This window comes from Thermoascus crustaceus (assembly GCF_041956765.1).
Source record: "Thermoascus crustaceus strain CBS 181.67 unplaced genomic scaffold VTN00scaffold_3, whole genome shotgun sequence".
Lineage (NCBI taxonomy): Eukaryota > Fungi > Ascomycota > Eurotiomycetes > Eurotiales > Thermoascaceae > Thermoascus > Thermoascus crustaceus.
The window spans coordinates 662,005-684,766 of record NW_027192529.1 but is presented as its reverse complement, the minus strand read 5'-3'; the positions used below and the strand labels follow the sequence as shown (position 1 = coordinate 684,766).

Sequence of the window (22,762 nt, the reverse complement as noted above, 5' to 3'; positions counted from 1 at the left end):
AAGTGTATCGATACAAGAGGACGGGACATCCCATCTTCATCATTCCATGTTTAACCATCTCACATCACGATCCATCCAAATGCGTCTAAGTTTAACTGACATCTTATCTGCATGTGTACTAAAGCAAGCCGGTTCTGAGTTCTGATTTTCAATGTAGCGTTGTTTTTTCCATACATACCTACCCTCTAATCACTTAATTCAATCAATACCTAGGTAACTACTACTTAATAATCAGAATCAACAACCACGAGCGGACTTTCACAACCTGCCTATCCTATTACCTCAATTTCAGGACCCCTTCACCGCAGATTCGCAAAATAAGCTATCTACATAAGCAGTTTCCTAATGCGTCTAACTCCCGAAAACGCGGGTCGATCATGCACATCCCGAGGGATGTTCCTGCCGAGGAAAGCTTCGACCAATCATAACTCGGGACGGTTCGTAGATCCTATGGATCGACTGTGGAGTTGTATCTGTAGAAGCACACCGCATAATATCTGTCTACTCAGTATCACCGCATCGTGTACCTGTCCTTATCAAATAGTATTATCATTAAATAAAGAATAAGAATAAGAATAAGAATAATGCATTGCATTAACAATTAGCCGGCTATATATACTATGCAGTACATCCGACTCCTACTGCAACATGGCAGTGATCTACACAGCAATCTATCCTACCACATTAGGTATCAGGTAGTTGCTAACTGAGATGAGTTTATGGTATGCACGTACAGTACAGTAGGTACAGTACTCCATGCACAGGACGCAAAAGCATCGATCGAATCGAGGCATTGTACTGTGCTCACAGACTGTATGCTTCGATTTTTTATACGCCATTACCGGATCAGGCCAAGAAATTTGATATATGCATGTAGGTATATGACCGAAATCCGAAATTAGGTACTGTACCTAAGATTTCAATGTCCCGGGACGGACGGATGTTGACCTGCCTACCTACCGAACCGCCTCTCAGACTCGGGGATGGAAAGAACAGACAAGGACAGAGATTCTCCGCATCCCCGACCTTTTGCAATTATCTTTGGTGTCCGAGAGAATGGGCCGGGCCGGCAACCTCCAACATCTTGCTGTACATGACATTCTGAACATCGTCCTTGAAAATTGCATCAAGTGCCTGACCAATTTAGGCACTCCCGCTATTTTTCCTCACCGGCGGCCAGAGGGGCCGGCAACAATGAGTTGGCAGGGTCGCATCAGTTATCACATGCGCTATGGGCTGTGGACATTCACTTATGGTAAATATGAAACCATTCCATTAGAATCATAAATACAGGGATACTTGTAGTAGCTTGCTGATATCTGGCCAGCTCCAAGGATCAATAACCTTACCCCTCAACGCAAGGCCTGTATTTTACACTGCCTGCTTTTTTAAGGCCAACTAACGTGTACTCTGTACCCCTCAGCTGGAGCAGCCCTGGAGAAGCTGTGGCAATCCACTCGACAGGTGTGTTGTCCACTCGAGCACAGTGGGTCGTCAGCCAGACCCCTCCCTATCCTTATGATTTGATGGGGAAAGGGAAAAGGAACAAAAGTGGCCGTGGCCGATTCTTCCTAGTTAAATAAAATGATTGGTCAATTGCATATTTTTAGCTGAAACTACGGCCCTAGCACGTGACTCTTCGAGATAACAAGAGTTCGCGTCATGGGAAATGATCTACAAGCCCAGTACGCAGTATGCAGTAGTAGTGCTAAAGATCCCCAGTGCGGCTGAGCGTGGGGACTGGACAGGGCAATGATCGCTCGCAAGGCTGCGCCGTGTGAAGCTGCATGGATCGTGGAGAAGACTTAACTCTCCACAAAGCTTGAAATGTTGTGGTTGTCTTCGTCGTCACAGAGCGGTTCAGACCGTGCCAGTGCCACGTCCCCAGAGAGATCAAGGTCAAGATGGCTCGGGGTCCGGAATACGTGACCTTAACAGAAGTTCCACAGCTCCCATCCTCAACCGATGAAGTGCCAAAGAATCGGGTCAACTTGCCAGGGCCGCGGCACCCGAATCCCTGGCATGCGAGTTTTGGTGGAGTGATCGGGTTCCTCACGGATATTATCAACGTAATAATTGCGCTTCTCTTTATCATATTTGGCTTCCTTGTGTACAGTGTCGATGGAAAGCCTGCTGGTCCAGATGGTTCGGAAGCTCGTCGCCTCCTGTCGATAGCTCGCTATGTGAGCATTTCGTCTAGGCACCCCGTTCCTCATGATCAAGCTCTCAAGGTCTGACCTTCTCTCTCTAGGGTCCAACGGTATTCCCAGTGTTATTTGCGGCCATCGTAGGTCGAGGGATGAGGTCCCTTGCGACCTGGAAGCTTCAGAAGGGAACAACTATCGGACTGGTCGAGCAGCTCATCGGCAGCAACACCATTTCCGGCGCATTCTGTACACAGATATCCCTTAATTCCTTCAACCTTCTGGGCTTGGCCATCATCCTGATTTGGTCACTGTCCCCCCTGGGCAGTCAGGCGTCGCTGCGAGTCATCTCTGTGGAGAGCGAGCATCTGTCCAAGACAATAAATCTCACAGCAATGGACCCCTTCACCGAATACTATGGCAGTGCTGCAGGCCTATCGGCCTATTACACCCCTTCGAGAGCGCTCTTTTCCACTGCAATGATGTCAGCTGGTCAACTGAAAAGGCGAAGCCAGGATATATGGGGCAACGTTAAGATACCATTTATCAACCAAACCGATAGCAATGAAACAGACGCCTGGATAGTCTTCTCCGATCCGAACAATATAACATATTCATCTCTAGTCGGTATCCCTGTTTCTTCGATACCAAAATATGGCCACACGACCTTTACCATGTCCACTTCATATCTGAGCGTCGACTGTCCTGTCTTTGAAGTTCTGCACCAACCTCCCCGTTTTACAAACTACACTGTGACAGATGCTCCACGTCCCAACGGCACCACTGACTGTTCTTGGGCTGCTGATTCCAGCTATATGCTTTCGATTGCTGTGTCACAGCCATGCGGCTTAGCATTGAACTCCTCAACACGCGATGCGCGGATGCTTGTGTTCGAGACCTTTGACACGAATGGTCTCGCCCACGTTGAATGCCAGCTCCAGACCACCTATGTCGATCTGAACGTCTCATGCTCCGGGGCTTCCTGCACAACAACCTCGGCACGACCATCCCAGGACCCGTTGGCAAAAAGTCGAAACTGGACAGTCTTTGACCTGGACGGCGGCTGGGTAGATACCGGTGGGTTTGTCAAGACCTTTACACACATGTTCCCCACTCTTGGTATGTCAGGCCAGATGAACCCAATGGTGCAGTACCTCGGCAATCCTGACAACGCGATCACCGACGACAACGTGCATTCCATATATGACATCGGGCGAGCAACTTTCGAGACGCGCCTTACGCAGCTCATAAACACGCAGTTGCTCGTCACCATTTCGCCCTCAGACGTTGCGGGAAACTTTACCCTGTCTGAAGAGAAATATATAGGCTACAACACCACCAGCTTCATCGCCACCAATACCACAGCACACGATGTCATCCGCTGCAACTATGCGTGGCTTGCCGTACTCGTTATAACCTCCTTCGCGTGCTCCTCTGTTGCGGTAGCTGGCAGTATCTTCCGACTCTCCACGCTGGTCCCAGACGTGCTGGGGACACTGTCGCTTGCGTTTCTGAGTAACAAGTGCCAAGACGTCGCAGCTGGCGGCTCTACGCTCGACGGCTGTACGAGAGCGACGACGTTGAGGGATATCAGGATCAGGCTTGGGGATATCGACCCACACGCGGATGTCGGGCTAATAGCGCTGGCCCCATTGGAAGACACAGTTGTTGCACCGGTGCGGAGAGATCGATTGTACAGATGAGGAAAGAATATAGAAGCTCGATCATATGTCGATAAGAAAGGAATTATAATTATAGAGCCAGGTTTTGGGAACAAAAAAGACTGTTCTCCTGGACGCTTGATCTCCAACAGTCCCGACTTCTCTGCGTCTGTTCTTTAGAGCGCCCAGAACTTGCGCTGCTTTGCGTAGGGCGCTGGGCTGGTCTGCTGGTATCTCTGAAGAGAATTCCTCGTCAGTTTGGGGTTTTATATAGCGGACAAATCAAGAATACCTAAAGATCACGACCCACAGAAAAGCCAAAGCCGTCCGTCACAAAAGCAACTTCTCGACAAATGTGCCGCGTAACTTGTTAGAACGTCCACTGTTAGAGCTTCAGCAGACGAAACAACCTCGGCAGGATGTGGTCGATTGACTTTCTCGATTGGCGTTTTGTATTTTTCATTTCTCTGCGGATCATTCGTCAAGTTAATTCCCTGAGATACTAGATAGATAGAATAAGCGCTTGATTCGACTCTCCGGTGATCTTTGAAGGGGATGAATGGGACATGACTGGTTGATCGAAACGGGATCGAACGGTAAGACCCGTCCAGCGAGACAACTTTGGTAGGAGAAGATGGATGACACGGCGTAACATGACATGGATGTGTCACCCTCCAACGGCGCAGATTTCGAGTCTTTTTCGCCTTTCTCCAGACGACTGGCGTAAACTGCGAGACAAGAATAAACGGAACTAGAAAGACACCCTTTTATTTGTGTACCGTAGAACGTAGGTAGTTCTAGAGTCTTTGCAAGGAACCAGTCACCCACCACCAAGTCTTCAGGATAGATAGATGAAGCACTCCAGTCACGTCTCTCGGATGTGATTGAAGTAGTGATAACGAGAAAAATCAGTGGACGCACAGGGCAAATTTAGAGGGACAAACACCGGGTAGGTAATTCTACTAAGCCTGGTTGAACATTTACAAATAAGGAAACCCCTACGTACCTAATGGAGGCCCCGCAGAGATCCAACTATTGACCCATTCAGGAAAGAGAAACCCAGGGACTACTATTAGGCAGGTGCGTTCTTATCCCGTGCCCACTGACACGTGGTTCAGTTCATGTCTTCCAAGCCGGACCATGACATCCCTCCATCCGGGAATGAGTTGGTTTCAAACTTTTGGTTAGTGCTATTCACTGCCAAGGTCCGAGGCATCGAGCCTATTATGCGCAGCAGTAGAAACCAGTTCACGGTTCGAACACTCGGTACTTCTGGTGTATTGATTGTATGAGGCCGGGAGACTGAAAACAGTTATTTAAACTAAATACTCTAGACAACAATCAGATTCTGCTGACTGGGGGAATCTAGCCAAACGCAGGAACTAGAAAACAACGAAATGGAAAAGAAAAAGTGCCATGGATAGAATGTAGTCGACTCGACCTCTGTCCAAGGCAAGTAGGAGTTAGATTGGGGTTCCCGCCGCGGCTAGTCGTAAACCTCCTCGTAGGCTTCCTCGTACTCCTCGCGCGCCTCCTGGAGCTCCTCGATGTCGCTACCTGAGGCATCCCCAGGGTGGCCCTCTGCCGGTGGGGGCGGAGGAATCGCACGTTCGCCCTCGTGATCCGAGTTGTCGTCGTCCTCTGTAATGTCCAGTAGTTAGCATGCGGATACAAGATGCCAAACAAAATAAATGGACCAATGGAGTACTGCCAAACATACCGAGAGCGTGCGTGATCAATGCACCGCCAACGGCACCGACGGCAAGACCGGCAGCACCGGCAGCGAGCATCTTGCCTGTGTCGCTGTGCTTCTTCTCCTCCTCAGGCGGCCTCTCATAGTGCTCGGAGCGCTGCTCATAGCTCTCGACGGGAGGTGGAGGTGCCTGCGGAGGATATGCAGCTCCGCCGTAGTAGCCGGATGCTTCGCCGCGCGAAGCATCGTATCCGGACGGGGAGCCATAGGGGGCCTCCCACTGCGAGCGGCCAGTGGCCGTCTCAAAGTAGTATGCGCGCTGAGAGTACGAGTCCCAGTGCTGAACCCAGCCCATGGGGAGGGGTGGTGGAGGTCCTGGGGGAGGACGGACCTGTGGTGGTGCTCCGTAGGGCTGGGGTTGTCCGTATGGAGCTGGAGGTTGTCCGTAAGGTGGCTGCTGTTGGCCGTATGGGGGTTGGCCGTATGAGGGTTGTCCGTATGGTGGCTGTTGTCCATATGGTGGTTGCTGGCCGTATGGAGGCTGCTGACCGTAGGGCTCGTAGCCGCGGTCACGACCTGAATAGGAGGGGACGAGTCAAAACTTGCTACCAAGGAACAGGGTGGGTGGCACATATACAACACAGGCATGGAATTGATTGATTACTGATTGATGGGCTTACCTTCTTCGTGCTTCTCCTCATCTTTTCCGAAGATCTTAAGATCTTCAAACTTCTTCATGAACGACATGGTTGTGTAGGTTGTGAAGCTATCTCTGGAACACGCGTATCAGATTTCGAGAACCAGAGAAGAGAGTGTGCAAAACACTGGAAGAAACTTGAGGACTCGATGAGGGGAACAGGACATGCCTTATTTATCTCCTGCCGGATGCCCCTCGTGACGCTAGAAAGTTCTTGGAGCAGCTGACTCTTAGCGGGGCCCACCTGTTTTGTAACTGTATCAGGGAGTTTGGCGCTTACACGAGTATGCGAGAATAAATCTCTCGAATTGGAAGGTCGACAGATCGTGAGTATCTGCTTGCTGGGACAAAGGCCGCTGAGAATGACGATATTCCCATTGACTGCCTGTTGTGGCTGTGCCATTTGCCAGGCTTGAGCCACTTAACAGGCTTATCATTCTTGGCCTTCCACATCGAGACCATCTGAATCGGAAGCAGTGACAGACGGCAGTAATCAGCATATGCAGGAATGCCCGTTAGGCAGTGGCTCCAAGATCTTTTCTCTCTCAGCCGGTATCGCAAGAGATCCTCGCCATTGGTGAAACTCGAACAACATCTGCCAACAACTTCAAAGACACAGTGTCCTCTTGTACATTGCACGCATCATACAAAGAGATAAGGTCTTAGTCCAGCATATCCCGCGCAGGACGTATATCGTCGCAGCAGACCAACATCTTCTGGCCACAACAGTGAAATTCCCTCAGCAGTAGCAGCAACAGTATTGTTACCGCACTAGGGCAGCACAATAGTCCCGAAAAAGAAATAAAATACCGCGGGCATCCGAGAAATCCCTAGCAGAACAACGGACACCTGGGATGAGGTTCGTGGTGCAACGGAGCTTACTACGTGGGGCACGATCAGTGGCGGTGTGAGGCTGGTGGGTGGAGTCTAACGCCCACTCGGCGCCTCGGAAAGCCACGACTCCGAGCTCTATCCTCACACCGGAACGACGGTTTGCGACGGTGCTGAAGTCGAGTCACGACGAGCGTCTCTCGCTTACGGAGGACTGGTGCATCACTGCACTGTAATGTTGGGTACGTAATTGCCCAGTAGGGCATTTTCAGGCTTCTTAATCATTTTATTTACATAGTTATATATATATATAACGTGTCTCTAATATTAGACGCCTTCTTAACTGCATTGAGCTAAGATTCTGGGCTCTTTAAATTGCGACCCCCACGGTTGCCACTCAACGCTTCCAATTTTGGCCGCTGAACCCCGCTCTGACACGTGATCGACATGACACTGACCAGCTTAATACAGACCATTAATGCCCCAAACGGCTCGACCTGCGCCTCACGGTTCGTCCATAAATCCCTAGGGCTGGCCCACGATCTGGCCAAGAGCTTCGGCGTCTTGTTACCAAGACCGATGACGCGGCAGGGTTGTTGCAGCAGGAGATACCAGCGTGTCCAGTAAACGCAGATATGTTTACACCGCATATTTCCCAGCGCTTCGACTGGTAGATGAGAGTAGTGCAACTTTGTCAAGATTCAAAGTCAAGAGGCAGAAGGCGCTTGACAAGATGCTTGAGCTGACCAGTACCTAACACTCCTTTCGTCACGAGCAACCTTGAGGCGTCTACTAATATATCGATTCCCTACCCTCACCACTGAACATACTTGGACGATTTGAGCGAAGGTCCATCGACCGCGCTGCTGAAAAATCTGAATGATTCTACAGATGCTGTCATCTTTTCTACAGTCTTCCTTGAGCTGAAGGATATCGGTGAATTCTAGCTCTGAATAGAACAGACAGTTTATAGTACGACATCGATTCCGTGACCAACATCACAGTGGACAACGGGAAAAGGACAACTAAGCACTTACTCATCTAGTAGTTAGCATCCTCGAACCCAACAACTGGAGTACCTACATATGCAGTCTGGTGTCATAATGCGTGCCCTCTGATGACTTAGGTCACTTATTTCCTTTGCTGTTCCTTGACTTTTAAGGGTTCTAACTATTTCTTCTTATTGTCTAAGTTTAAAGAAAAAGAAGGCACTTTATGCGGTCCCGTCATGTCTTGTCAATAACACTTCTATCTCTTCCCGAAATGCTGTCTGGTTTAGTATACATGGCATTTCTTTCCCCTTTCTATGTATCAAAAATTTCTTACACCAGCTACCTAACTGCAATCTCCATAATGACCATCCATATCTTTAACATTTGCGTAAGCCGAACGCCTTTCTTACGCCAGTTCTGTGACATGATATTCTCCCCGCAGCGCGCTCTCATATGTACCTCTGTGTATAATCTCCATCAAATTTCCAACCTAGTTCCCAGCCTCAGCAGTCTAGTCCAGTCGAACCAAGGTTGAGGTTGAGGTCGGGACGGGCCGCATCCGAACCAAGCATCACGTCACAGCACATCTATATAGCATTAGCACAGCCACACCACACCTCTCCTGAGAAAAAGCCTATCTATCCCTTTATGCTTATTACCCAGGTACACAGTACTTCTAGGCATGGACGCCACTGGGCATCGGTGGATGTTCTCCAGTGCCGGTCTTCCATTGGACTCGAGAGCTGGGACAAGGATCGAGGCCTGGAATTGTCTTTGTGCTGTCTGACTTGGCATCATATCCCTCCAATGCGTATTGCTCACTTTGGTATACCAGGGGACTTTAACTTCGATTCGCGTCCCAAAAGTAACCGTCGAAAAGACTCGAAATGCCCCCTACATAGGTCCGCTGCAGGGTCCCTGGATCTGGGTGGTCCTGGGGACCTTCGTCAATGCGAGATACCAGTTTTTATAATTTCACGGTCGTCGGGAGGCTGCAACCTGCGGTATAGCGATCAAAGAACTAGCATTTACATTCTGGAGCATCCCAGAGCCATCAAAGAGTGGGAACTACCTATATAACCCCTGGCTCGAATCCGCTATTAGAAAGATTCCTTCTATTTATTTCTTTATGCTGCTCTATTCACGTTGTAGCGCCAGCCTTGGACCAGGTTAATTGTAGGCCCCTCCTTAGGTTAGCATCAAAAATGACTGAGTCTATGGACCACTCGATGCAATTCCCCTCTTCGCTTTATTTTCAAGTGAGAAGATCCTGTCAGATTAGTTCGAACGACCTAAGCCGCATGGACTCCGGTAGATCTGTAGGTCTAACACAGTCTCCAGTCGCTCCTGGTCGTTAAGTGCATTAACAAGGTTGACTTCGTCCCCATCGCCTCTTCTCTCGAATACACCAGTCTCATAATCCGTTTCATCAAGCGGAGAATCAAGGAATGTGTCATGAGATGAGTTGCTCTCTAAAATCGGGTTTTGTCTCCACACGCTTCGGCTGACAATATCGTCCCTTCCACTGCCAGATTCACTCTCGGTAATGTAGTCCTCGCCCTCCTCGTGCATCTCACAGGTCGTTGGGTCGGTTTCGTCAATCTCGTCATTGTTTCCATCATTCTCGGGTACATCACAATGCCCCTTAGAACCTTCTCTCCCCTCTGCTCGTCGATACATCTCTTCTGCCTCTGCATATTTTCCTTGATTGTAGAGTGCATCACCAAGGATGTTGGCACTGTCAAGAGTGTGAGTATGCTCCTTCCCTAGAACCTTCTCTCCCCCCCTCCATCGCTCGTCGATGCATCCCTTCTGCCTCTGAAAAGTTTCCCTGTCGACTCAGAATCCAACCGATATAATCCAAAATCGTAAACTTTATAGGTCCCTCCCTACAGCCTGATAGACCTTTAGCATCCAATTTACCCCAGTCTACAATAGAATTTGCCAATAGTTAGAAGCACAGGAACTGGAATTTTGTTGGCCATTTTTAACATTGTCTCGAACAGTAATCTAAGAGGGTCACTAAGAATCTTGACCCGACGTAGGTGGGACTGCAGCTTTAGGAACATATCGAGCTGTCTGGGTAACGGCAATATTGCATGGCCATTAACGAGGTTCAAAATTTGGGATAGAAGAGCCCCTTGGACTTTCGCAGAAGACAGTGTTGGGGCTCATTATTATCTGTACCTGGCATCAGATCCTCAGCAAGGTCCGAGAAATTTCGCCACCGCTCTGTTCGTAGCTCATCCTCCCCAAACCTCCTTATTCGGCTTTTGAGCTCGTGCTCCCAAATCATTCGAAGTCTGCTTTTAAAGAGCTTCCATGCATGGCCTCCCTTATCCAACCAAGATGCAAACATCCCGAGTTGGATTCAAACCCAACGTTGGACAAGTCAGCGGATCCTTGAGATTCGAAGAAGTCATCTAACTTGCCCAATGTCACTGTGCAAGGGGGGCCCGACTGTATTAAATGAGAAATCGCATGCCTGGAGGAATATGCCAGGAACGGGTATTTACTTCCAATTCCTGAAAAGGCGTCTGAGTCATGAGGCGGGAAGTCGTATTCACATGCACCCAAGTAGTCGATGCAGATAGAGCCGAAAGATCGATGTGTAGCCTCGAAGTCTACACGGAGGCATCTTATTTTCTGGTCGTCACTGCAGGACCATTTTTCTTCTGGTCTTGTTAAGAATTCTTTAACTGAAATGTCGGTTAGCTGCACATGATCACCTGTGATATTGACGAGACCGCCGCACACATCCATGATTCGTTGTTCCGGTTGTAGAAGCAGATGGTCCTCCAATGACGAACTAGACCCAATATCCAAGGCATAAGGATATCGCAGTTCATCAACCGTCAGTACGCGACATGAGGAAACCGTGAAAATAAGGCTTTCCTGGCAAGAATCAACTCCAAGCCATCTAGCTTCTCGACAAGCCTTAAGAAGAGAACTCGGTATAGTTTTTCCAACCCACGTGGCATATTGCGCAGTTTATCCATGACTTCAGATTCGTGGGTGACTTACGCAACTCCTCAATCATCAACTTTACCCAGAGAATCATTCCATCTGACTTTTCTCGTAACACTTCGAAAACGGAATCCCGCAGCCCTTGAGCCCTCAGAATTTGGGAGTTCTCTATCTCGGCACTATCTGTTTTAATTAAATTGGAATTCATCTCAATCTCAAAGACGTTGCGTAAATAGCCGCTTGAAGTGCATATGGTCGACCAAGCAGGGCCACGTGGAAGTTTGTTGAGGTTGATAAAATCAAGAACGTACTTAAGCAACCCCCGAGCTGGGTTATTGGCTTCATCTACTCCATGAATGATGCAGTAGACTGGTCCGGTCGCCAATTTTGCAGTGTCTAGGATGGCTCCAAACAATTCTGGCGTCGTAAGAGGGCCTCTGTGCATCAGATTATCCATAATTTCGAATACCTTATCATCAGAAGTCTCCTCTAACAGCTGCCACAGTAAGACGCACTAAAGAATCCAGAGTCTGTCGATTGCCATCCGTGCCAGAAAAGGAGAAGAACAAAGTCTTTCGTTTCCTACTTTCTAGCTCTTTAGCCATAGAAGTTGCAAAGACGGATTTCCCGCAGCTGTGAGCTTGCAGCTGTGAGCTCCGTGGACACAGCAGTTGGCCCGAACTTGGCTGTGGATTGCTCCACTCGAGAAACGCTGGTTCATTCCAGATCCACTCACAATTCCCGAACTTGGGCTTGTGAATGGAACTAGTAGCGAAGGGTTTCAGCCAGTTCGCATATAAGATTTTCATATTTTTCCGCTGCACCGCTGCCATCCTCTTGTTATGGGTCAGCCAAGGAAGAAGAACGAACTCATGATGCTTACCCGTGTGCATCTCCTCAGACTTACACAGTCTAGCCATTGCAGCTCCTGATTTCTGTCCGAAATGGAGGGCAAGTGTAGACTTGTAACCCTCAAGCGTCTTTACGATTGCCATAACAAATTTTCTTTCGCGAATCCTTACAACTGCTTTTTTCGTGACACGACGCAATCTGGAGTCTGTTGGGGTTGGCAGTATCTTTTGAACCAGCTTGTCGAGTACGGTAATCTGCTGGAGACTACCATTCACGACGCGTAGAAGCGCGTTCTGCGCCTCTGGTACCACCGAGCCGACCCTGCAATTTTTCTCAATCCGTTTCATGACGTCGATGATGAGTGGCAGCTGTATTGCGGTATGCTTAAAGACCTCTGGTGCTCCCTTGGTAGTAGAATTGAACGCAAGGAGAAGAGCCACGATCTTATTTCTGACATCAATAAACGCAACGATAGAGGCAGCAAAGCCCACCAATTCCATTGACAAAGTGTCTCTGGCCCTCACAGTTCTCCAGACATGGTGCGCTGATATCACGGAGAGAAGCTCCTTCGCATATGCAGCCGCTGCAGCCGCTGCATACGCTTGCCATTGTTTTTATGTGAATCGGAATAATCACAGATTCCCCGGATAACCAGACAGGGAAAATGATCCATCAGCCCAGCAGCTTCCATCTCAAAACAGAGAATACCCAGCTCCCGCGCCAGTCAGTCCCTTGTGATGCCATGGTTCATGATGTGGTTGCCAGATGTGATCAAACCACAGTGAATTTCTGGGCCATTTGATGCTCTTGAAGGCCGAAACACCAATTTGTTTTTGTTGCAACCACTGCATGTATTCCCTTGCCCAACATGATCATAATCTGCTTCATACAGGTGATCACATTCTTGGCCAGGATAGGTGAATTGAGACATTGCCACAGATTGAAAAAGAAACGTTGGTATCTCACTTCTCCCCATCATTTTTTCTGCTTGGTGGCGGTCTGTTGAGGGTCCCCGTTCGCTGAAAATGACCGTTCACAGTCTTTCCAGTCATATTGTACCACCCCATCAAAAGTATCCGTTGGCTTGCTCACGACAACACCACCGATTCGAATGTCAGCTTCCTTACTTGGTGCTCCTCCTCCAATGCCCACCATCAGACCGAACCGTATTGCCCGAAAGGTGAACAACATTTGAGTTGCCACTGTTGCTGCAGAAGTGATACCATATACACCTGATGGCAGACATGCAATAGCAACATTGTGACCACAGATTGATCCAAGAGTATGAGTATTATGGTCATTGGGATCCTGCGGTAACTTAGCGTGGATCGCATCCAGCATTGCCTTGGCGGCAGCCATCTCCAACGGCAGGGCAGAGATCCATCCGACAGTGTAATCATCGTGCGTGGAGGACTTTCCTCGGGGGCTTCAGTTTGAAAGGCTCCAAGAACGGACGCCAGGGATCCTCAAATGTAGGTTTATCATATTCCACTGGGAAAACCTCCGAGAACGATAAGAACGTTGACGAGAGCAGAACTTCCAAGACTGATTAAGTTGAGGTTCAAATGCAACGGAGGTCACAGCTATTCTGGATATATTGCTAGCAATATGAGAAGGACACCGGAGATGGCAAGGCTGTCACTTCCTTGCCCCAGTGGTCAGACTGTTAACATCGGCCAATCGCCAATCAACCTGGGTTTGCTGCACTTATGCCCCGTCGTCGGGCATAGATAGGGAGCTAAAAGGCTAGACACCGAGCCAGCGAACACATTTTCATAGGAGACACGGAGTCGCTATTTTATTAGAATAAGGACGGCGGAAAAAGAAAAAAGCTAGCGCCTGCTCTAGAAGACCTTCCAGATCTGCTGGCTGGAGGTAGGTATTTGATTCCGGGTTCTTTATGCATTGTCACTAGGTACATGTACAGTACAGTACAGTACAGTACAGGTACAACAAGTACAGGGATATGATATGCTTTCGATTATTATGTATGAATTATGTACATGAAGTTTTCCTTTTTCCCGCTTTCTATCATAAGGATTTAGGTGTTCTTTGCTCCTACTTGAAGTCTTGACAGTCTACTCCATATCCATATCCATATCCATATCCAGAATACTCCCTAGTACTAGACTACTTACTTACTGCATCTAACTCCCTAAATCACCGTCTGATTATAATTCAGATCGCACGCGTGCGGATGCTGCAGGCAGTACTTGGGCACGAGCGGCGCGGCCTGGACGCCATTGGCAACGAGATACTCGCGGAAATTGAGGATACGCTGCGTCATCTGCGTCGTGCGCTTGCGGCCCGTGGCAGGGTCGCGGTTTCCAGACCAGACGAGCTCTGCGAGAGCGGCTGCGCGAGGCCACATCTTGCCCGAGACAACGGTGTCGTCGACCTGTTCCGACCAGAGCGGGGTGACGGCTCCGAGGACGCGCTTCGCTTCCGTGTCCGTGAGGTTGAGGGTGAAGTCGTAGTCGTAGATGCGCTGCCAGGTCTTGTAGGGGGCGCACCAAGAGCCGCCGTTGCCGCCGTAGTTGAAGCTGGTGGTGGCCCCGCTGGGGTCTGGGTCGGTCATAACGTTGTAGCGGTCGTCGTTTGTGACGAACCCGCCGTAGCCGCAGTCGAGGTAGAAGAAGTCGGCCGAGGAGACGATGACGTCGTACCCGCTGGCGGTGAGGTTCTTGATGTTGGTCAGTCCGCCGTTCCACGTCTGCAGGACGATGTCCTTGGGGACGTCAGTAGCGTGCGTCTCAGCGTTGAAGATGTCCTCCCACATGACGATGCGGCGTTTACGGTTGTCAGGCACATCCCGGAAGAGGGGAACTGCTTTATCCACCCAGTACTGGGCCAGGTCGTCGTAGGTCCGCGAGGGGTCCTCTGCGAGCCAGCTCTGGATGCGGCTACTGAAGTTGTAGCAGTTGGTCTGGATCTCGTCGCCGCCGACGTGGAACCAGTTGTCCGGGAAGATGCCCGACAGTTCGTCATATACCGCCTTGACGACGTCGTACGTCTTGCTGTAGATGATATCCAGTTGACCTGGTGGGGGTTCGACCGCTGTATGGAACTCGAACACGTCGTTGGACCACCACGAGTTCGCGCACGCCACGATGTCCGGGTCCACCTGCTTCCAGCCCGCAGCGGAATGGCCTGGCATGTCAATCTCGGGGATGACCCGAATCCCGCGAGCGCGGGCATACTGAATGATGTTGCGGAGATCGTCGTGCGAATAGACCTCGCGTGGGGAGTAGGCATCCTTGGTCATCTCTGGGTAGGCCTGGATGTCAACAGGCCAGGACTGAGAATCGTCGATATGCCAGTGCAGGACGTTGAGCTTGGACAGCGCCATAGCATCGAGCTGCTCGTAGATCTTGCGGACGGACAGGAAGTTGCGGCCCGTGTCGATCATGATGCCGCGGTAGGGGTAGAGCGGCGCATCCTGGATACTGACGGGCTGCTCGATGATGTACCCCCCGTGGCCATCGTAGATAATGAGCTGCTGCAGCGTGGTGAAGGCGCGGAGGGCGCCCCAGACGGTCTTGGCCGTGATCCTGACGGTGTGCGAGTCTGCGGTGATGTCGAGCGTGTACGACTCGTCGACGCCGTGCTGCAGGTCCGCCGCATAGTCGTTAATGTGGAGGTCGATGTCGAGGAGCAACGACGGCGCCCGCTTAGCCTTGGAGCTGGAGCCCGGGGCGGACGAGGGCGTGGGAAAGGCCTCGTATTTGGCGATTGGCGCCTCTGTCGCAGCTGGCGTCCATCTGAGGGTAAGGATACTGGCGATGGCACGTTCCCAGGCTTGGTAGACGATTGGGTTGTAGGGAGCCTTGAGGAGGAGAGGGCCGGCGAGATGTAGAGGCCCGGACGAGCCCCAGGTGATGTTGCGCGGGGCGGGCAGCGGGTTGACAGCGACGGCGGAGACGGCCGTCAGCGAGGCCAACGAGGCCAGTAGAGCGCGAGCGAGGCGCATCGCAACGACTGGCTGCAGTTAGCAGACGATCGACCGAGGGGAAGACAGAGCTGAGCACAAGCTCAGGGAGAGGACCGTCAGGAGGAGCTCATGTGTTTATAGGGGACGCGCGAGAGTGAAAGAGAGATGGCTGGACTCGGCCGGCATACTTGTTCCTGGTCTCTCCGCAGGGCCTGCGCGAGTCAGTGGCGCGCGTTCCGCCCGTCAAAGACACCATGTCTTTTGCTGTTTCGTCCTGCTGTGGACTGTCAGTAGATCCTAACTTCCCTATCTTCCAAGCATACTGGACAAGCTGCATAACCATGCTGTATTCCGGGTGAAGCTCCTGAGAGCAAAGCTGAGTGTTCAAACCGTGCACAGACTATCCCATCCTACCCTTGCATCTCGATCGGGCGATGCTCCCGTGACGGTACCATCACTAGCTTGGCAGCTTATAAAAGATCCAGCGTTACATACCGGCCGTATTTCTGGTTACATCGTTTGTTTATCCACCTCCTGCTTAAGAAATAGGCGTCTATCTAGTCCAGATGGCAGGTACAGTACAAAAGTACCTGCTGATTCTAGACACGATTCCTGTGCACGTTCAATAGGCCGATCACATTGCATCCCCGTGACTCGCTTATCAAGAGTCCAGACCCTCATCGACGTCACGGAACACGGAAATGGCGCGTGCATGCCTTTGCCTCTCCCAGTTCATATCACATTCATCTCTTGCAGAAGCGCTCCAGAGATGACATCGCTGCCTTGTGTCATGAAGCATGAAGCCCAGTCTGCTGATACAACAGCACTTCCCAATGCGAAGCCGTTAGACACAACACGTCCTCTGTAAATCCGGGGAAAGCAGCACTTGCAACGTGAGTCGGCCCAGCCCGCCTACTCGGGATTTCCCGAGTCAGACTTTCCAGGGTTCGGAACGGTTTCCCCGGCTTCAACCCGCCCGCACTTACACATTACAGTACGGTACCTCTCGGCTCGCGTGGGGTTCCGTGGGGGTGGCGCGGCGGGGGATGTATATAGAAGTTCGATTATGAACAATTAATTGACCGTATATATCCTCTGTACTATGACGAGTTCAAGACGTAAAACGGGAACATTTCCATCGCTAATGCTGTTAACGGACTAGAATGCAATTTGTAGGTGTGCTATATCAGATAGAAAGCATTCGAAAGCACCTACGTCAGCTGCACGACTCCGCCCTTGGCAGCTGCGTCGGCGGGGATGGTAATTCCGCCGTGGAAGGAGACGATGGAAGCGATATTGATGATGGTTCCGCGGTAGCTTTTGCCGCTGTCGCCGCTGGAAGGGTCATAATGGAGGACGGTGCGGCCTCGGAGGGAGAAGAGCTGGGGTGATCGTGTCCATTGGTTGTAGGTACTAACAGGTTGGGTTTTGAATGGAGGTATCAGGTATATGTTTTATCTGGATGGAAGAATATAGAGATGGATAGATTTAGTAGTCAATTCTTGAGCTCTGTCTAGCACGGGATTGATTGGTGTTGTATGTACAGTAATTAACAAAGAAACATTGGCAAAAGTCAGGCATTGGCCTGAGAAAGTTCAATGAACTCTCAGTCCCTAGAAACCCTACAATGCATAGATTAGATAGTATAAATTTTAGATTGTTATCTTCACTCGATTATTTTTTTTATCTCTACCCCAGTTGTGCTCCACTTGTTAGAGGTAATAGTTTATAATGTTGGTCTTGCAGTAAAGTTGCTGGGATCTCTCCAGCCATGTGTCTTCATAGTCCAACTGTCCTGCTATAAAGACTATTTGCTGATATTTACTCCAGAAAATAACGATTTGGGAACGCTGGGATCTTCTCCGTCAGCAACCTGCAATTGGTTATTCCCGACGTTGAACAGGTATCAGGTTGGTAACTGCTGGAACACGAGAGTGAATGCGCGGAACATTTATAACCCCCAGAGTGCGCGTTCGATGGGAATTGGATGCCGGATGGCAGTTCTGCACCGGACTTGGGAAATGCTGATCCTTAGGCATGAGGGATTTGGGTGGATATTATTAGCTTGGATTCGAGTCCTGTATATATGAAGCTTATATAGTATGGATGTACAACTGACCCACGCGGGCGGGGAAGCCCTGAAACTTGGAGACTTCATGATATAAGTAATTATTCTTGAGAAGAAGTAAGCTTGCTACGAAAGTTTCAGTAAAGATCTCATGATTATCAAAAAGTCTCGGAGATAAAGTAACTGAATCATGAAAAAAAAGGAAATAAATCAATAAACAAGACAAATCACTACATCCCAGGGCTACAATACTGTGCTGAACTAAATTGCCCAATCAATAGCATACCTAGCCTCTAGAGAGAAAAAGTAGTGGGGTGAGACTGGCCCTGGTCCCTTAAATAGTGTTCACCTCCCTTCTTCATTAATATTACATCCCCCCATATCACTCCCCACCTTCACATTAATCCCACTCCACGAATGACATGAAGTAAAAATGGCATATAGCGAATTTCACACCTGTCGCTCCGACGCCTGGCTCACATCATCAGGGACCGTCCTCCTCGACACAGACGGCGCCACCCTCTACGAGACAGATTACAGGGGCCTTCTGCTCAAAATCATCAAACGCAACGACATCCCCAGACTAAACCAATATATCTCCGTGTATTCCAGAGCGGCCGCCCTTGCCCCGGGAGAGGTATACTACTACGATCCGTTCTGGGTTGCCGCTGCGCACGGGAGCACCGATGCTCTCCGCGTCCTCCTGGAACAATACACCGCCGCCCCAACGCAAACAACAGCGCTCGACCAGCGAGGGTTCACCCTGCTAAACGCGGCATGTGGTTCTGCAAGTGTTGAGACGGTGCGGTTCCTTTTGGACAGTCAGCCCCCGCTCGGGACAGTGAGCGCTAGAGATCGGTACGATGAGACGCCGCTACTGTCTGCTGCGGCGTCGCTGGTTTGTTTGAAGTTCGAAGATGCGGATGAGAGCGCGGATAGCTACGGGTGGATCCGCGACCGTATCGCCCGTGGTGAGGAATCGATGAACCTACTTCTCGACAGGGGTGCTTCCGCTCAGGACGCCGTTCTCCCTGTCCAGCGCGATGGTGATGATGGGCAGCCGCAGCAGCAGCAGCAGCAGCAGCCGCTTGACACTGTTCTCGGCCTGGCCGTTTCCCGGGCCAGCTACGCGTTGGTGAAACGGCTCATTGACGAAGGCGCCGACGTACACACTAAGCAGCAGCACACCCATAAGCCCGTGGGCGCCGGAGGCTTTGGGAGGAAGAAGACTTCGCCGCGGGATATCACTGCGCTTCACCTGGGTAGCTTATTTTGGAATGCGGAGGGAGTTAAAGCGCTGCTTGACCATCATGCCGACAACAGCAAAATCAACAGCACCATCGGCCATGATATCACAGACCTCGTCTCCTCCCGCGATAGCAACGGCCGTCTCCCGCTCCACTGGGCAGCCGCGGGCCCCGGTCCTTGCGAATGCACGCTCCCCGACGATGAGATCAGCTCCCGACTCATCGATACATTCAAGCTGCTCCTAGCCGGCAACCCCAGGGCCATCAATGTCCAGGACGAAGAGGGAGCGACGCCCCTACATTACGCGATTGGAAGCCACGCCGCCTGTGGCGGGAGCAAGCACGCCGATCTCGCGATCAGGTTCTTACTAGAGCATGGGGCCGATGCAAGTGTCTCAGATGGTAATGGCCAAACCGTGCTGCATATATTTGCTTACCGCTCCGTGGACGGCGGGCCCATCGACACTGCTTTACTTGACTTGCTGGTGGCGCACGGTGCTAATGTCAACCATGCTGACAAGGACGGGAACACGGCTTTTCACATCATGGCTAGGAATCTACGCCAGGTTCAGGCGGCGAAGTTCCTACTCGGTCGAGGCGCTGATGTCCGTGCCACGAATGCGAAGGGGGACACGGCCTTTCATGAAGCGGCGCGTGGGATCCTCCGGCCACGGGAGACTCGCGATAAGAAGATTGAGGAGGTCACGGTCGCGGACCAGATAAGAGCGCAGGATGAGATGATGGGTGTCCTGCAGGAAGCTTCTGGAGGCGATAGTATGATGAATCAACCGAATGCAGCGGGTAGGACGCCGCGACAGCTGCAGTCGGAGACAAGGAGTAGGTGGCAGGGAATGGAGGAGCAACGAAGAAGAGGAGCGCCTGCTGGGAGGGGATGCAGTCGTGCATTAGGGACTCGGGGTTAGGATGTTGGTCCTTCGGATTTCCTTGTCTTTTTCATAGGTCATATGTTGACTGTTACACCATGCTACTAACTATTATATCTGTCTGTAAAGCTCTATGAGTACAGTATAATTTATTTTTCTATATAGTAAGAGTAGATAAGCAAGTATTATATAGAGATGCAATTCATTCATAATGATGAGCATAAATTGAAGGAGAATCATAAATTACTCAAATGTAACCACTCAAGGATCGGCAACTGAGCGGTTATAAGTTGTGTGTACTAGGCTAGCGTGGGACCGGCAAGACCAGTTGAAGGAGTTGTTTGCGCTAGAGTGGTTGGAAAAGGTGACCTCTTAACAACCACACTATACAACCACTCTAGTGCCAACCTCACAGAACTACTCTAGTACAAACACTCTTTATAACTGCCATAGCACAAACACTCGAGCATTTACAGCTACAGTAATTGCATTTGAGCAGTGAGGACGGGTCATAGACTCCCGCCCCCGGGCATCTTTGACCGATGTTAAATTCGAAACGCCATGGAAAATAGTGTATTAAGATGGTCGATTTGGTTGAATACATACAAATCAAAGAGGTAAATTACCAAGATAATTGATTCTTATCACTTCTCCTTTTCTTTCACAGTTCAATAGACGTGTTGGACAATGCTTTTGATGGTCACACTCTTTGTTAGATTCCGCTGAGGATGTCAAACCGCAAGCCACGATTACACATACAAAGGTCGTGCCGGTTTTTCCAAGGTTGAACCCGTACAGTGGCGGATAGACTAAGGGGAACACCTCAAAGAAAGAGTAATAGATCCCGTAGACGAGCGAGGTGTACTCGTTGGTGAAAAGCAGCGCGGGATCATGATCTCGACAGGCTTGATCAAGGCGCCGAACAGGACGGCGCTAAATTTTAGGTCTCTCTGGTTGATCTCAGACTGGGATTGGATATTTGCATTGCCGGTGAGTTTGCAGAGGCGCCTGGCCCGTCGCAGGAGGATGTTGTCAGCTGAGGTTTCGGGGAGAAAGAAGAACATGAGACCGAATGTGGGGGTGCTCATCCAGAGGATTTCCCAGAGGGCCCAGCGCTAGCTGAATCTTCTTAGCACTTGTATAACTAACGAATACCACTGAAATCCTAGCTTACTTCTCCGCTAAGACGGCAAATGCAGAAAGTAATGGCCCTAGGGCGGGTCCGCAGTAGGCAGAGGCAACCCAGCCCGCGAGAAGGAGTGTTAGGTAGAGCACAGAGTACTGCGGAGGGTCACTCCATGGCCTTACGCATCATACTTCAGAGCATACCATGTCCTGCATCAACGCACCACCGCTGGCCAGGCACGGGCTTCCAAAGAATCCCTGAAGAAAATGAAACACCAGCAATCCGGCGAGGTCATCAACAAAAGCTGTCGGGATGCAAAGAACGACAAATATGAAGAAGGTGGTAATATAAGGAATATTCCGGCTGAAGAGCGGTAACTCGCTCAAAGGGGACCAGAGAAGGGGCCCAAGATTGTCTGTTACATATTAGCACTGCATAACACATTCAAGGGTGTATAATGGAAAACTACATACAAGCAATAATGTACAAAGTGAGACTGAGAGCCGCTTTTGTTTCTTGAATGTGGAATTGCAGCATAATCTCCCTGCTCGCCGTTAGAAAATCTTCATTGTTAAGAACTGGATAGCTCACACTTTGCTCAGGACATAGATTGCAGAGCCGCAGCAGGCGAAAAAGGTATACAGACTAGCATACTTGTCAGCAAGAATCGAATATCTCTGGAGAACCCCAAATTTTATATTCAACCAACCATATCTCCGCCGCCACAAATGCCTTCTTTCCCGATGACCAATTCTGCAGGTTCACCGCGTCATCTGTGTGTACCAGTCGACGAGGATAATTCCATCCTTTGTCCGCTCTGGCACAATCGGCCTGCCCTTGGTCTGCTCAATGGCAATCTCAGCCTTAATGTCCAGCCGTTCCTGAGTAGAGAGCGCGGCGTGAGTACGGAAGCTAACGGGTGACGCCTTGGTATCGATATCAGGCTCGATGCAATTGCTGTCCGCTGTTTCTGTATTCCCTTTGTGGTTGCTCAGTGAGGTCTGAGACATGCTCTTCGCTGACTGGGGTTGTTGTTGCATCAGGGCTCTTGTAAGCCTCAGGACAGACAAACCCAGGGCATTCTTCCGGGTACAGGAAGATCCTGTTTCCGGTTACCCAGTGCAGGAGCTGGCCGAAGGGTGCCTCGCGGATTGTGTCCATGTCAATTAAACATAAGTAATGTGAAGAGAACTGCACAGTTCCTTTGAGAGGAAAGGTCATCCAAAGTCCAGATAATTATATAGATGCCAAAACTGATGTCTAGAGATTATAAATCAAAATAGCCTGCTGGAAAAGCGTTTGCCTTTGCTGTTCATAAGGGACCTTCACCAGTCGCCACACATAATGTACAGTACACTCTGGATGGAAATGGGTTTTTTGCCCCTTTCAGCTCAGGCCATCTAGCCCGCTGCTTTTGTCATAATGTGGTCTCGGCTGACTCACCTTAGAGTTTACTACCTATCACAATGCTTAGATGCCTTTCGGATAGCTTCAAAATCATGTGTGGGCAAAATAGCAACTGACAGCTCAATAGTATGTGGGTTAGGTGTAACAAAACTTTCTTCAGCAAGAGTGTACCTGCTTAGAACTCGGATGAGCATCACAAGAGAACAATCCATTTAGAGAAAGTAGCACCATTCCAAGTCACATAATAGTTAGACCAGACCAA

At 50.1% G+C, this 22,762-nt stretch overlaps 9 protein-coding genes across 9 annotated transcripts; 4 read left to right on the top strand and 5 right to left on the bottom strand.

The window, feature by feature from the left end:
- Window positions 1–1,904: 1,904 nt before the first annotated feature.
- VTN00DRAFT_5431 (uncharacterized protein) lies at window positions 1,905–2,237 on the top strand (the record flags this gene model as incomplete). Its single annotated transcript, XM_069431962.1, has 1 exon — window positions 1,905–2,237. One exon carries the CDS (start codon window positions 1,905–1,907, stop codon window positions 2,235–2,237), a length of 333 nt encoding a protein of 110 aa, XP_069287868.1.
- Window positions 2,238–2,299: 62 nt separating this feature from the next.
- On the top strand, window positions 2,300–3,847 carry VTN00DRAFT_5430 (uncharacterized protein; the record flags this gene model as incomplete). The annotated part of the gene is made up of 1 exon (XM_069431961.1): window positions 2,300–3,847. One exon carries the CDS (start codon window positions 2,300–2,302, stop codon window positions 3,845–3,847), a length of 1,548 nt encoding a protein of 515 aa, XP_069287867.1.
- Window positions 3,848–5,291: 1,444 nt separating this feature from the next.
- VTN00DRAFT_5429 (uncharacterized protein) lies at window positions 5,292–6,245 on the bottom strand (the record flags this gene model as incomplete). Its single annotated transcript, XM_069431959.1, has 3 exons — window positions 5,292–5,446; window positions 5,526–6,074; window positions 6,179–6,245. The coding sequence occupies 3 exons, from the start codon at window positions 6,243–6,245 to the stop codon at window positions 5,292–5,294; spliced, it is 771 nt and encodes a 256-aa protein (XP_069287866.1).
- Window positions 6,246–9,296: 3,051 nt separating this feature from the next.
- VTN00DRAFT_5428 (uncharacterized protein) lies at window positions 9,297–12,337 on the bottom strand (the record flags this gene model as incomplete). The annotated part of the gene is made up of 3 exons (XM_069431958.1): window positions 9,297–9,756; window positions 11,631–11,811; window positions 11,893–12,337. 3 exons carry the CDS (start codon window positions 12,335–12,337, stop codon window positions 9,297–9,299), a joined length of 1,086 nt encoding a protein of 361 aa, XP_069287865.1.
- A 475-nt stretch (window positions 12,338–12,812) lies between these two features.
- On the bottom strand, window positions 12,813–13,196 carry VTN00DRAFT_5427 (uncharacterized protein; the record flags this gene model as incomplete). Its single annotated transcript, XM_069431957.1, has 1 exon — window positions 12,813–13,196. One exon carries the CDS (start codon window positions 13,194–13,196, stop codon window positions 12,813–12,815), a length of 384 nt encoding a protein of 127 aa, XP_069287864.1.
- Window positions 13,197–13,992: 796 nt separating this feature from the next.
- On the bottom strand, window positions 13,993–15,807 carry VTN00DRAFT_5426 (uncharacterized protein; the record flags this gene model as incomplete). Its single annotated transcript, XM_069431956.1, has 1 exon — window positions 13,993–15,807. The coding sequence occupies one exon, from the start codon at window positions 15,805–15,807 to the stop codon at window positions 13,993–13,995; it is 1,815 nt and encodes a 604-aa protein (XP_069287863.1).
- Window positions 15,808–16,537: 730 nt separating this feature from the next.
- VTN00DRAFT_5425 (uncharacterized protein) lies at window positions 16,538–17,159 on the top strand (the record flags this gene model as incomplete). The annotated part of the gene is made up of 2 exons (XM_069431955.1): window positions 16,538–16,611; window positions 16,931–17,159. The coding sequence occupies 2 exons, from the start codon at window positions 16,538–16,540 to the stop codon at window positions 17,157–17,159; spliced, it is 303 nt and encodes a 100-aa protein (XP_069287862.1).
- A 1,110-nt stretch (window positions 17,160–18,269) lies between these two features.
- VTN00DRAFT_5424 (uncharacterized protein) lies at window positions 18,270–20,006 on the top strand (the record flags this gene model as incomplete). Its single annotated transcript, XM_069431954.1, has 1 exon — window positions 18,270–20,006. The coding sequence occupies one exon, from the start codon at window positions 18,270–18,272 to the stop codon at window positions 20,004–20,006; it is 1,737 nt and encodes a 578-aa protein (XP_069287861.1).
- Window positions 20,007–20,776: 770 nt separating this feature from the next.
- VTN00DRAFT_5423 (uncharacterized protein) lies at window positions 20,777–22,133 on the bottom strand (the record flags this gene model as incomplete). Its single annotated transcript, XM_069431953.1, has 5 exons — window positions 20,777–21,082; window positions 21,297–21,508; window positions 21,567–21,637; window positions 21,685–21,738; window positions 21,877–22,133. The coding sequence occupies 5 exons, from the start codon at window positions 22,131–22,133 to the stop codon at window positions 20,777–20,779; spliced, it is 900 nt and encodes a 299-aa protein (XP_069287860.1).
- Window positions 22,134–22,762: the final 629 nt, after the last annotated feature.